Source organism: Geospiza fortis, unplaced genomic scaffold (assembly GCF_000277835.1).
Source record: "Geospiza fortis unplaced genomic scaffold, GeoFor_1.0 scaffold786, whole genome shotgun sequence".
NCBI lineage: Eukaryota > Metazoa > Chordata > Aves > Passeriformes > Thraupidae > Geospiza > Geospiza fortis.
In genome coordinates, this window is record NW_005054749.1 from 65,495 (window position 1) to 79,508 (window position 14,014).

Genomic DNA, 14,014 nt, shown 5'->3' on the forward strand with positions numbered 1-14,014 from the left:
GGCACAAACTCTACAAAGATAGCACTATAAGTCAGAAACCTAAAGCTCTTGTTTGCAAAGGAGATAGGAAGTCAAATAATAAATAAGCTCTGCATAAAGACAAATTGCAGATCTTTAAGACAGTATAGACAAGCAGCACTGCATAAGATATAACACTTACAAATCCCCGACAGCTGCAACAGTCCATACTTCAAAGGACTTTCCTCCACAGAAATATGAAGGATTTGAAGCAACAGTAACAGAGATGGGGCACATAAGGCAAAAAACACATCCACAGGAAGAACTACAGGTTTAGGGCTCAGTTTTCAGTGCGTAAAGTATTTTCAATATTAGAGAGAAAATTAGTATTTTTCTTTCTATAAGTCAAAGACCCAAAAGAGAGCATGTTTATGCCAAGATCAAAATTTTATACACTTCTGGATGCATACTGTCCTTTTGCTTTTCCTGTACTTAAAAAAAAAAAAAAATTTGTCTAGCACTTTCAATGATAATATTTTGTGTAACACAGCAGTTTAAATAAAACATTTTTGTATAAACACAACAACAACAAAACCTCTATTGTCTAACAGGACTAGATATCTATTCAAATAGAAACTGAATATAATTTTTCAGTCCAAGAATTAGTTCTTAATTAGCTATAAAGTTCTGTATCTACAAGACACAGAAAGAATAGAGTTGATTATCAACTGTTTTTTCTTTTTTTTATTTCTTCACATATCTCACGCAAAGTAGTTTTAGACCAATATCAGACTCAACTAACAATCCGCTTTCAATATAACAGAGCATTTTATTTGTTTTTTACAAAACACCTGTAAAAAAACAGCAGCAATGAAGTAAAAGCATAGACCTATGAAACTTTTTCTAACAATGAACAAATCCACCAAAACACGCACAGACTTACTTGGGACAAAGGGAGAAGAGTTATGTAAAGAGGAGAATAAAGAATTACGTTTCCCCTCACAACAAATGGAAAAGTTAAATATATCCGTGGCATTTTCTAGCCATATCTCTTAAGCAGTGTCCATAATGAAAAAATCGAGCAGTAAAAATTAAGTCTTACTAAAAACCCAATGTAGCAGCAGTTTTCCATTTCAACTTCTATTAAGTATAGATACTAGCAGTTACTATATCATATCCATTTAACACACAGAGACCAATGATTTCTAGCACTTTGCCTCTGCAGATGTAACATCACTGGGACATTATCTGTACTTCTACTTTTGTTTCACACATAGTGCTAACCTAAACAAAACAATGAGTCGTTGCTTCACATTATCGCATTAGCCAGACTGACCCTGCCTCAGGACTTAGCTGAGAAACGATCTCTTAAAGACAGCCTTCCTAGTGATAAAGACAATCCATACTTCAAACTGATGTGAGGAATGCCAGGACTTACCTAAAGGCTTTATCATGCTCCAAGGAGCCAGCCTTGGAGCTGCAGTATTTGCCCTAAGGTGTTCTATGAATGAGAAACAGCTTCCCCCTCTCCCAGCCTTACCAACACTTCACCGATGAGAGAAAACTGGCACATGAAGACAATGGTTATCAAAGAGGAGTGCACATAAGCAGACAAGACAATCAGTGGGGTTATGTAAAGAATATATTGGGACTGATATTAAGCTTTAATTTTTATCTAAAACAAACAAAGAAAGCAAAAAACCCCACCCAAAACCAAAGTAACAACCTATGAAATGCAAGAAGGAAAGGATGGGAAGGACAGCAAGGGACAGAAAGGAAGGAAGGGGAGGCAGGGAGACCCCAAACCACAAATTCAATTCTACAAACATTCAACTATTTAATAAATGGTTTGATGTTGGAATGTTGGGGGACACAAGACAGACAATGGACTTTGGACCGGGTTAACATAAGAGATTTGATTACAGGATGCCTTGGAGAAAGCAAACGGAACTTTGAAAATTAGACCTAGATTGCAAGAAGACTAAATCAGACAGGTTTATTGGAGAAAAAAATCCCATTAAACTCTGCAAGGAAGAGATGTTATATGCTTAAGTTTGTGTATGAGATTTTAACTTAATCATTGCAGTACACATTACTAGTCTCTCTGAAATGGTATATAAGCATTTGTATCCAACAATAAAATTGGATTCTGATCAACGAATCAGTCTTCCCAGTCTCTCTCCATCGCCAACAGTTTGACATCTGTAAGCTCACTCAGCCCGTATGTCTGTCTGATGGCCTGGTGTCACATAAGGCAGTTGAGGGGCCCTGGAGTAAGTATGTGCTCCACAACCCAGACAGGTGACAGTGGTGCAATCACTCCATTCCTTCTGTGTGCAAGTGAGACAGACCCGTGTGCAGCCTGTTGAGGTGGATTCCTGGATAGTATTACTTAAGTTTTAACCAAATTAACCCTTACAGAATGGAGTAGTTTAAAAAGAGTCCTGTAAGGAAACAATGGACTGAAAGTACTGTGAGTGCATGTGAAAAGAAAATGGCAGCACTACACTTCTACTACAGTACAAGCTCTTCATAAGCCACACTCCAAGGTAACAAACAATGACAATTAATGACATCTAACAAGAATTTAGATTAAAGAAAATTTCAGTTATCAAGACTATTCAAAATACTATTTACCATTGTTAACAATACCCTAAATGTGTATCATATCTTGAGATATTAGCCAATGGTAGCATGAAACCATCACAATTAACAAGACATCTGAAAACTAACCATCCAAAACACAAAGATAAATCATCATTTTTTCCAGCAATGTTTCAAGTAATGCAATAATAGCAAATCTTGTACTTTAAAAAATGTCCCTTATTTTAATGATAAATTAAAGTAGCAGCCTACTCTGAAGTTTTCTTACCTAAGATTAAGGGGAAAAAAACATCATACCATCTGAGAATTGAATTTTTGTGACTTAAAAATAGCTAAAATAATGCATGGAAAACTACAGTGACAAACTGGAGCTCATTTCTTTGTCAGCAATGCTGTTCAAAGACACATAGAAAACATTGCTGAAGATTTGAAAAAACAAGTACAAGAACAAATCCATTTCAGGTTTGCTCTACAATTGGATGAAAGTACAGATGTTTCTAACATGTCTCGAATTCAGGAATTTCAATAATGAGGTACATTAAAAATTACTTTTCCTAAGCCACTAAAGGAAAAGCATTAGGGAAGTTACTTTATCAACATAAAACTACTTCTTTAATTAAAAAAAAAGTTAAAAAAACTTTTATTAAAAAGCTATGCAAATATCACTAGGAATGTGTGGTTGCTTTGACTGGAATAAAAAACAGAGTCTAGTAAGGGTGGTAAGAGATTGCAGTACAAAATAAATTCATCCACTCCATCAACAACAGGCAAGCTATTGTAGCAAAGATTCTGGAGCCAGAAGAATGCAGGAAGTCACTGATGTTCTTAATTTTATGAAAATAAGTCTATTAAATAGTAAAATATTTACCATATGTTGTAACAAGATAGGAAATTAACTTAAGAAACTATTTATGCCATAAGAGGTTTAACTGCTAAGAAGCACTGTCGAGAAGGAATATTAGTTCTGGGTGAGCTCTGAGGGTGTTTGTTTTAAAAAGAAGAGTGCTTCAAATACACTGACCATTTCTGTGGAAATAATTTGTTACCAGTAGTATGCTACCTAGCAGATATTTTTGAAAAAAATAAACAGACTTTATGTATCCCCCCTTCCAAGTGAAGGCGACATTTTAACAGTGAAAAAGCAGGCACTTTTCAAAAGAAACTCATGCCATAGAGATAGCATTTTGAAAACAGATGTTTGGAAAAGTTTCCATCATTGTATGATCATATTACTAAAACCAATGGCTGTTATCTAAAAAAGCTATTGTATTTATACACATTAAAAGCTGGGAGATAAAAATTTCCAGCCTTTATAAAAATCTTCCAAGACGTTTCAGTGGGTTTTGAACCCATTTGTTAAAAACATGAAAACTGCTACCCCTTCAGATTAGCATGCATGAAATGATTGACAGGGTAATTGGAAATTTACCAGACAAAATTTAATAAAAACCTTCACATAATTAGCTGATGGGATTGAAAAAAAATAGTACTACAACTTAGTAAGTTCAGTAGACAATGCACTTCTTCCATATGAAGCCATGTATCTTTGCTGGGTATCTTCTTAGATGTGCTAGTCATTAAAATAATGCAACAATAAACTTAATGAGGAACCATACCTTCAAGCCACTGTGTCACAAAATGTTGAACCAAGATATTACTAAACAAGAATATTCTTAATATTTTAATTAAGTGCTAAAAGGGTTCTTTTACCAATAAAAATCTAATATTTTCAAATATTGAATCTTTATCTCATAATTTTAAATTTTCTAATTCTTGTATATGTTTTATAAAGATAGATTTTAGTACAAGTATTACATTTATGTACTTCATAAATCAGATATATATACATTGAGATGCATGCTGAAATATTGACAGGAGTGCACAAACAACAATTTTGGAGACCACTGCACTAAGGCATTAAACAAAAAAGGTAAAGGAGAGATGTCCTCCTTCACCTAGACAAGGAGCAAGCCTTGGTTATTGAAAACAAACATCAGTCTGTAATCCATTTTGCAAAATTAACTATGGCCCTCTTCCACAAGAGCAATAATTCAGATTAAATCCTAGTATGCTAGATGCTAAACTTAAGAGTAGAAATGGAATTACTTAAGAAGAGGTATATACATTTACACACATGGATTCAAAGAGAGCATCTACATCTGTCATCTCCTCATAGTAAAAGGGGAACACAGAAACAAGAAACAGAACTGTAAAACTTCTCTTTAACTGCTCCTACCTTTGCTCTGAGTTACAGAAATATTTACACAATTCATACTGGGAACAGTATGCCTGGCAACACTTTGAAAACACATTCAGTCCTCACCAATATATTCATCTATTGGTGAGGATGTGTAAAACCAACTTTTTCTGACACTGATATTGTTGCCCTCTTCAATGTCCCCTATGGTGTCAAAGAGAAGACAGAGCTTTTCAAAACCACTTCTGTTCTCATAAACATCCTTAAGCATCTATGAATACGTGGAAGAAACAAGCAGGAACAATCAGGCAGTATTTCTTGAGACTGCTGTCCTGAAACCGAGGCATAAACCAGTGGAAATCAACATAGAATCTAGGAAAAAACACTAAACCAATTTCAAATGAAAACGGTGTCTTTGATATTATTCAATTTTAGCACATCTACTACATGGTGTAACACCTTCTCTCCTTTCCCCTAGTACATGGAACTGCAGGTGTGACTGATAAAACAGGCAACAGCGTAGAGAACTCAAACCACACTGCAGTGTCTAGCAGCACCACTGCAAATTTAGAGCCCATTTACCGGTTTTTGAAATGCAATTGTTTCAGTTTCTGAAGGTCATAGGAAAATACATACACAAGTTTCAGACAGATTTTTAGTAGTTCAGCTGACATTCTCTTCATCTGCTGAAATGAGACACCCCAACAATCAGCTATAACAAGGCAAAAATAATTATAATCAGCTGGAGAGAGGTCTAAAAGCTTTTCAGAGCACGAAGACAAATGATCTCTTAAGTCATCTCTGATTTTAACAACTTGTATTAGCAGAATTTCAGAAATGGTTTAATCTTCCTTGAAGTGGAAAAGGAAAGGAAACGTGAAATAAGAAGAAAACATGTATTTTCTGAAAATACTCAATGGAAGCTACTAATGCAAACCAAATGATAAGTGAGAATATTTCACACTATGCTAAAATTTGACTTTTAAAATTATTGCTACGATAAAGACAAAAACCCTGTCTGATAGAAAGGCAGTTTACTTGCACTTAAGAAACAGAACCTAAGTTCTGCAATGAAGGTATTAAAAACACAGGGAGATAACAGCAGTGAGGTACTCATAATATCTGATTGCTTTCTTTTCTATGGTGGCCTATGGGACTCTTTAACTTCATCTTCATTTTTCCAGGCACAGTCTACAAGCAATTTATTTTCTAGCCGAAGAACTTTAAGCATCAGTTGATACAGTTTAACTAGGGTCCCTAATCTGACCAACTTTCTTTGCAACAAGTAATGCCCATTAGTGCAAAGCAGCACCACTGACTTTCACAAAATTAATCACCTGAATTGACCTCACAAATTACTGAGATTCTGGTGCCATATCTCTAGGGGAACGATGGCAAGGAACATTAGGCATTTCCTAAAACAATGACTGGAATACCGTAACAACTTGCTGTTTGCTGCTGTGTAATGCTATCACACAAATACTGTCTCAGGAACAGGGCTGCTGGCTCTCCCTCTTAAGGGTTTGTTTTATAGAAAAAGAGACGCCAAATGTGTTATTTCTTGACAATTCTTCTTCCAATACAAGCCAGGGTCTTTGCTTAAGTTGCTCTATTGGAAACAGTTCAGAAAAGCACAAAAGTGAATACCTTACCAACACTCCTGCAAATACCTCAGTTCAGCAAAGCACAAAGGCCGATACCTTACTGACACTCCTGTAGATACCTAAGGAAGACTAGGACAGATGGCCTAGATACAACTTAACCAGCCTTTTATTTTGCCCGTGCATCTGTATCTACTTTATTCTTTCTTCCAAAAACGCCTGATTAAAACAAGTAACTAAAAGAAAACTTCATTTTTAGGCAGCACAAATTAGGACCTACCTCTGTCTCTCCCTCAGCCTTTCCAAACTTAGTGGTCTCTCAACAGGACAGTGAAGAGCTGGAACCTACTTTTTCATTCAAGTCTTCTGGCAGAACAGTCACTTTACCTAACATAATCAGAGGAACTATCAGCATAACAGATTTCATTCTCAGTTAACTAAGAATGTTTGTCGTGAATCTGTGTTTGTCAAATTCACCCTACTTTACCACATCACATTATGTTTATCCCTTCCTTGCTCTGGTCTTGTACTGTTGACTTCTTCAAACCAATTGTATTTTATTGTCCAATTTGTCTTCTTTTCTTACCTTCTTCCCAGATGACTGGGATTCCAAAAAGCCAAATGGCTCCAGAAATTATAAAGACTATCAAGACCACAACACGAAGTGCAGATGCAAACAGGGCAAAGCAACTTAAGCTACATAACACAAGGTATTATTATACTAGATACAGTAATATGATGTTTGCTAAGATAACCACTGAAGACCATTTATGCTTTTTAGCACTTAACTCCATTAATCAAAATGAAATTTAAGTCCATCTTCTGTGTCACATAACCCTTCTTCCCTCCTCTGCCTCCAAGCAAATTACTTATTTTTTAAAAAGTAATATGAAAATGTCACTATTTGTTTAAAGATGCTCCTGAATAAGAAACCTTAAATTGCATTCACTTTGCCTAACTGAAATAGAAAAAACAAACACTCAAAAACCCAACGTCCCCTCTCCAAACTGAACTAACACTAGTATAAAAGACTTTGCAGAACAGTGAACCTTCATAAGGATATGGAAAATAAGAAACACGCATGATGGATAAAGCACTAATGATCTTCTTGGTACTGCTGAAGTGAGACGATTTCTTTACTGTGCAAACAAACCCCAGTAATGATGATAAATTTACCAGTCAGCAGTAACTTTCAGTCGCAGGCCAATAGCATATACTGAAAATGAATAGCAATTGTCAGGATGGAAGTTGTACATGAAAAATTAGTTTTGTGTATGTTGACAAACTGAGGTGTAAAGTCTAGAAAGAGCATTTTCCAGGATATGCACTTAAGAAATCTCTTACTTCTAGCCCTTGATAGTTCCAACCGTACAGCAGCACATGTCAAATCTGATTTGGTATGGAATTTAGAAACACTCTGAAAAGAATTAGTCTATTTTTTTAATGAACACTGTCTCTGGGTACTCCCTACATGTTCAAATCTATGCCTGAATGCAGTATTTATTTGTGAACTCTTTGAAAGAAAAGCAACATAGGTTAAAGAAGGTACCAAAGCAGGTAACAGGTTAAAACAAATATAATTTTTTTCTCAATTTCACCAAATAAATACCTATACAATGAAACTGGGGAACACTTTGGGGAAATGACAGGCTCAAAACAAGTATTCTGCCACACAGCCATTAGTTTAGCTGCCACAGTCTTAAGTTCAGCTTCACTAGTTGATTCTTTAGAACAAGATGCCTCTGAGAGGATCGTACAATGAGAAACTAGGCACTACGAATACAAATCCTAAAATGGAAAGCTAAACAAGCCACATTGTGAAAGAACTGACAGAAAATTTAAGACTCCTGTCTAGGACAGTAACTGATCCAATAACAGTTAATTTAACATCATTGATTTCAAGCGCATTCATTAGACAATGTTACCTTAGTTATCTTCTGTTTCAAGGCTAGTAAGACAGAGTGTAACAATTTAAGCAAACTAAAGCTCAACACACTAAAAAGTAAAGAGATTACTATCTGCAAATTCTTTGAAACTTATCTGAGATGACAATGGACTGTCTCCTTTGATGCTTGGTTGCTGGGTTTTTTAAAAAAAGCTGAAGGAAGAAAAGCATAGGAATATGAAGAGCCCATTCAAAACATGCAGAAGTAACTGATACTAAATGCCAAACTCATAAAATTACAAGTAAGTTTCTATATGCAAACATTATGTAAATAGTAGTTTTATTTCTTCCAGAAATCTTAACTATTTAACTTAATTACAATGCATAAGGCAGATTTATCTTGTTCATCACTGCCAGTAAAGAGGGCACAAAGAGTATAATATTCAATCTGCCAAATGGTACTTCCTGTTCTCAGCTATTACAGAGTATGAACTGCATTGAATTTTCCTGGTATGGGCTAACATTCACCAATATTGTGTTTCATGTCCTGCAGACTAATTATTTGCTGCTACTACTGTAAGCAAAGCAATGTTATCAAAATTAAACTGATTACCTACCAAGTTTCATGAACCTATGAGCTACATTGTAAGTCTTTATTTGAAAGATGCAAGTCACACATCTTAAGAGTACAAAGTTGTTTCAGGAACCCTTCCCAGGCAGGAGGTATCAGTGATTACTCAGGGGTCTACTACTTTGTTGTGTAATCTGAGAAACCTTCAACACATAGCTGGATCCAGCAGCAACACAATGATGTCTTTACAGGAAGCTTCTGAGAGACTATCAGCAAAAAAGTATTACATGGAATTCAACAAACAAACAAACAAACCAAACCTTTAAAAATCCAAACAAACAAACAAACAAAAAAAACCAACCAACCAAAGAAAACAGTTGAAGACAGCTGAGGGACCACATCTGGACGGGTCTGATGTATGTATATACTGCTGGTACCATAACACTTCGTTTTGAGGAACATGAAAAGCTTGTATCAGCTAAAATCCTGAAACTCTCAGAATAAAGGAATTTAATTTAAAATATGTGGTACAGGTATGTGACATCCAGTTGGGTTACACAAAACACAGGGATAAACTCAGCAAGAGTTACAAAACCAAAGTTAAAATCACATGCAGATCAAGAGCCAGACCATGAATTTTAAATTTTTTCTTTAGTTAGAAAGGTTTCTAGGAAAAAAATACTTGGGCTTGGATACATGCTCTCTCTGAACTCTTCCAAAAAGAAGGGAAAAGATGCTTTTAACTTGGATTTGGACACCTTATCATGCTTTAGTATGCTTAATTCTTTAAGAGATTGTTCCTGATAAAATAGCCATTGGTTAATTAAGGAGAAAAATACTGCAAAGAGCCTGCTTTATCCACTAGCTATTTACAGTACATGCTACCAACAGTTTTCTTTACCATTCAGGTACTTTCGTTGGATCTGAGAATTCCTGTGCAGTAAATGTGTATCTAAATACATGCAGTTTTATTTATAGGCTCTCTCTCTTGCTGTATACACACATTTTTACTAATAGCATCTATTAAACTCCTACTAAAAAGAAGCCAGTGCATACAAGTAATTCTGCAAATATGCTTGGACAATTTCTGTTTTAACTCCCACTTAGATTTCAGGAAAGCAAGAACCTAAAGTCACAACTTTAAACAAATCTTCTTTACTTTCTATGGAAGGTATGCATTTATATAGTAAATTGAAGCCTGTTGACCACGTCTTTACTCGTTACTTAATTATGTGGGCCACAGATTATGCAGTCCACAAAATAAATCAAACCCACTGAAATTCCTATCTTATTTTAACATCAACTTTCAAGTGTGTAAAAACTTGTAGAAGTCTTTATTGTAAACAGCTGCTTCCTGGTTATTGCAAAAATGGCCAGCTACCTTCCACTCAAGCAACACTGAGCACATGCCTTTTTACCTAGGGAAGAAAGGTATGCTCAAGCCCTCTATACCTTGTTCTGCAGAAACACGTAACAGCAAAGAGATAGGAAATCAGATTGTTATTCAAATAGTGCCAACATTTCATTGCTGCAGTCCTTGTCCTACCTGGCACTTGTCTTGCAGTTCAGATACAACTGACCTTCCTTGCTGATTAAGCTTTCTTATTGCTATATAACTTGAATGTCTGTATTCATATTGAAGTTTATATGATGAATTGTACTGAATCACGTCAAGAACACTACACGAAGATACTCTGCTTGAGTAAGCTCCTCAGCATACTGCTAATAAGTCTGCGTCTACACTCCCTTGCTATCCAGATGAACAGTATCTGTGATATTTTACCTTGAGCCACATAAAAACATTATAGAATAGTTATTTCTAGTAAACAAGAAACTGGAAACTAGACTCCATTGTGATTACTGGACAGAAACTGGAACACCAAGAAACAAGACTAGTTAACAATGTTTACAACAATTTCCATCACGCCCAGTTCTAGTAGTGATTTAGAGCTTCAGAGGCTGAAATAGGCAAAGAAAGTCCAAATGGTGTGGCCATGCACTTTTCCACCTGCAGCTAAAGAGAACTTCAGGATGAATACCTGCAACCAGAGAAAATTTCCTAGTGACCTAGAAGACAGATGAATAGATGCAATGCTGGAAAGGTATGAAGCAGTGTGGCAAACTGTTCACTCTTCTCACTTAAGAAAAACAATCACCTTCATAGCTAGACACAGTGAATAAAAGCAAGCTACAATCCCTTACCACAGTGCACCAAGTGAAAGGTCTATGATCAGTCCCTTCTCCAGCCTTCCTACTGCTGAGAATACTACAAGCTTTCAACAAGTTTTTCAAGTCATGGTGTTTCCATGAAATGAATGTAAAATGAATGAAAATAAAACAACACAAGAATGGAACTTGACACCATATACAAAAGGCAAGCGAACTGCTTTACTGCACTTCTGAAGTACCAAATTTGCAAACTGACACAAGTTTTCAAAGACCTCTCCTACTAACACCAATGCTGCCGCTTAGATGATCACTGTACTCATCGTCACCTTTTCTTTTTTCCTACTAATTCTTGAATTTGATCTTCTTTGCAATTCACTCCCAGCAGCAGTTCCAAATTGCTTTCTTCACTTATGTCATTTCCACCCCTAGCATTCTGAACAGAATGGGATCACTATAAGCTTAGGAAACATATTCCGTTGCCAATTTCTACCTCCATGCTCTAAAATTCACACATCCAGATTAGAAGGATAATTACAGCAACACATCCCAAGTTACAGTAAAGTATCTGTCTACAGCGGCAGCTTGCTAAGGTACCTCACCTCAGGGTGAAAATCATCTACAGTATTTGAAATCTACACATTAAAATAAAAAACCACTCAGCTATAACCCAAGGCTAAGTCATATAAAAATATTTTGCCTTATTTTAATAACGGAACTAGGTTAGACAGATGAGAGTTCCATCATTTTAAATGCCAAGTTTTCTTGCTTCACTTATACAAACAGCTTTCTGATAATGAACATGAAATAAACTTTCCAAGGCCTGCCTGTGAATTAGACTATGGGGTTATCAAGTGACAAAAGTCTAGGAAAAAGAGTTGCTTGGATTTTAAAATTCTTAAAAGTTTTAAGATGTGCTCAGCAGGACATTTAAGAGGAAGAATAAAGTCTCACTTTCCAGGCAAAAATGAAATTTTGAGCACTGTGCATCCTCCTGATACTTATTTTTCATTAAATTCATGGGAACTTTATGACATTTAATTACTTTAGTCTTGAGAACTGCTACAGCTTTTAAGTAACTTTGATATACAGATAGTTATGAGCAATCACAGTTCAATACAAAATAGCTTTTCCATAGACCTTTAGCAAGGTGGCTTCTTTCAAGCAGTAAGAAAATTCACATGCTAACTTGTCCCAGGTACGTTTGTGTTCCTTAGAAGGTTTTGTTTTGCCTTTTTTTTTTAAGCAACAAGCAATATTATTTCCCATAAGAGACTTCATACCTGTTTGTTAACTGTAACAGTATCAACTTTATAGGAAGCAGAAATCTTCAAAAATTACTGTGTGTTAAGAGCTTATGAATTATTCACAAAATTGAAAATCTACTGTCTTTCTAGGACACTTCTGCATATAACGGGAATCTTGACATAAAAATACACAATAATAGAAGTCTCTTTAGTTTCACTGTTCATAAATTTCCTTGTGATTTGTACCCAGGGTCTCCTAAACAATTCTCTCTTCCCTGTCTTCCCAGTCCATCACACACTGTAGAAGTTTGATGGCCAGCACAGGCTGTCTGATTAGCTGGCAGTTATATGTGGTTCTTGCATTTCTTCTCTTGAGGCAATAATTCAGATCTCTCTCTACCCAGCTGGAAGTTTCATAGTCTGCAGAACGTAGTTTTCTTTATGGCCCTCTGACTGACAGTATTAGCTAACCAGCTGAACAGGCTGTAATCTGACAGGAAGAGGGGCAGAAAAACAGCACAGTCACAAACCACCTCTTAGAGGAGAAGTCTAATGCTCACCTTTTATTGGTAAGTTGATTTTTAAATCTCTAGGTTTATCATATTCCAGTTTTAGAAATCTAAACTTTGTAGCGCAGGAGGGGCTTTTTGAACTTAGAATTGTTCTAGTAAGTGAACTTAATTCCACCCCCTACAAACTGGCTGTCACCCTGCATAAACACAACGGCATTCTAATCTTTCTCCAAACATCTTAACGTCCTGCACTTGACAGAAGACTATAATTTGACATTAGAGAACTGATTTTAGGTTTAAGTTAAGAACACAGCTGGACAACATTTCTTTCACTTTCAAAAACAAAGTTAACACTTTCAGCTACACAAGTCTGACAGCTCTGAAGAATGACAGAATCATAAAGTATTTCATATCAAAAACTGACATGAACCACTGCTTCTTTAAAGACACCTTAATTAGGGTTTTATACAACATGTATTATGCATGTGTGTCTTGCACTTTTTAGAGGACAGCTTTAACACTTTAATTCAATGGTTTTGAATTTGTTTTTTCAGGCACTTTTTTCCCTCAAGAGAGATACTATGCTGCTGGATGCTGACATGGCTTTAATGCTACTTCAGCTTTATTATGTAAGACATACACATGATCATTCCCATTCTTAGCTGAAGTGATGTGAATGTAACAAGCAGATTAAGAACCTGTAAGAAAACAAAGCCAGTCTTCCTAATGATGATCTGCCTGCTAACCACTACATTTCAACATTCAGTTCAAATATAAATTAGTTTTAGTAAATAAAATTTAAGAAAATACATAGCCAAGAAGAACTGAAATAAACAAGTGCTTACCTTGACTCTCCACTACTGTTTCCTACACTTTCTTCATCACTGTGCCCATTCATTGTAAATATTAAAAAGTTTAAAAAAATAAATAGAAGTCCACTCAAGGTACAAGGTGGATATCAGGAATCCACTTCTTGCTACTCTGTATGTTTTCCAGACACCGTACGTGTTTGCTTTAGTGTTCTCAGCGGGTATTCAAGATTTCTCCCAAAACACCTAAAATAGGAAAGGAAAACATTAACACAATTTTGAAGTATGTTTGCAATTAAAGATACCAAAAATAAACTTTTTTTCCACTAGCAGTGAAAGGGGGCATGTTTGACATCATGTCTGTAACTCAAAGAAAGCTTCTTTTGTGTGCGTGTTACCTGTTCATGGCTGATCATTTTATCACTATTTCCTTTTCTGAGGAAAAAAAAATTCCTGCTGTCTGT

General features: G+C 35.7%; 1 protein-coding gene across 1 annotated transcript in view; it reads right to left on the bottom strand.

Moving 5' to 3' along the window:
- Positions 1 to 14,014, bottom strand: part of LOC102041882 (chromodomain-helicase-DNA-binding protein 1) — a 55,826-nt gene that overhangs the window by 39,786 nt on the left and 2,026 nt on the right. The window contains exon 2 of the mRNA XM_031065382.1: positions 13,587 to 13,796. Coding sequence (XP_030921242.1) covers positions 13,587 to 13,639 — 53 coding nt within the window. The 5' untranslated portion in view covers positions 13,640 to 13,796. The remainder of the gene's footprint in view (positions 1 to 13,586; positions 13,797 to 14,014) is intronic.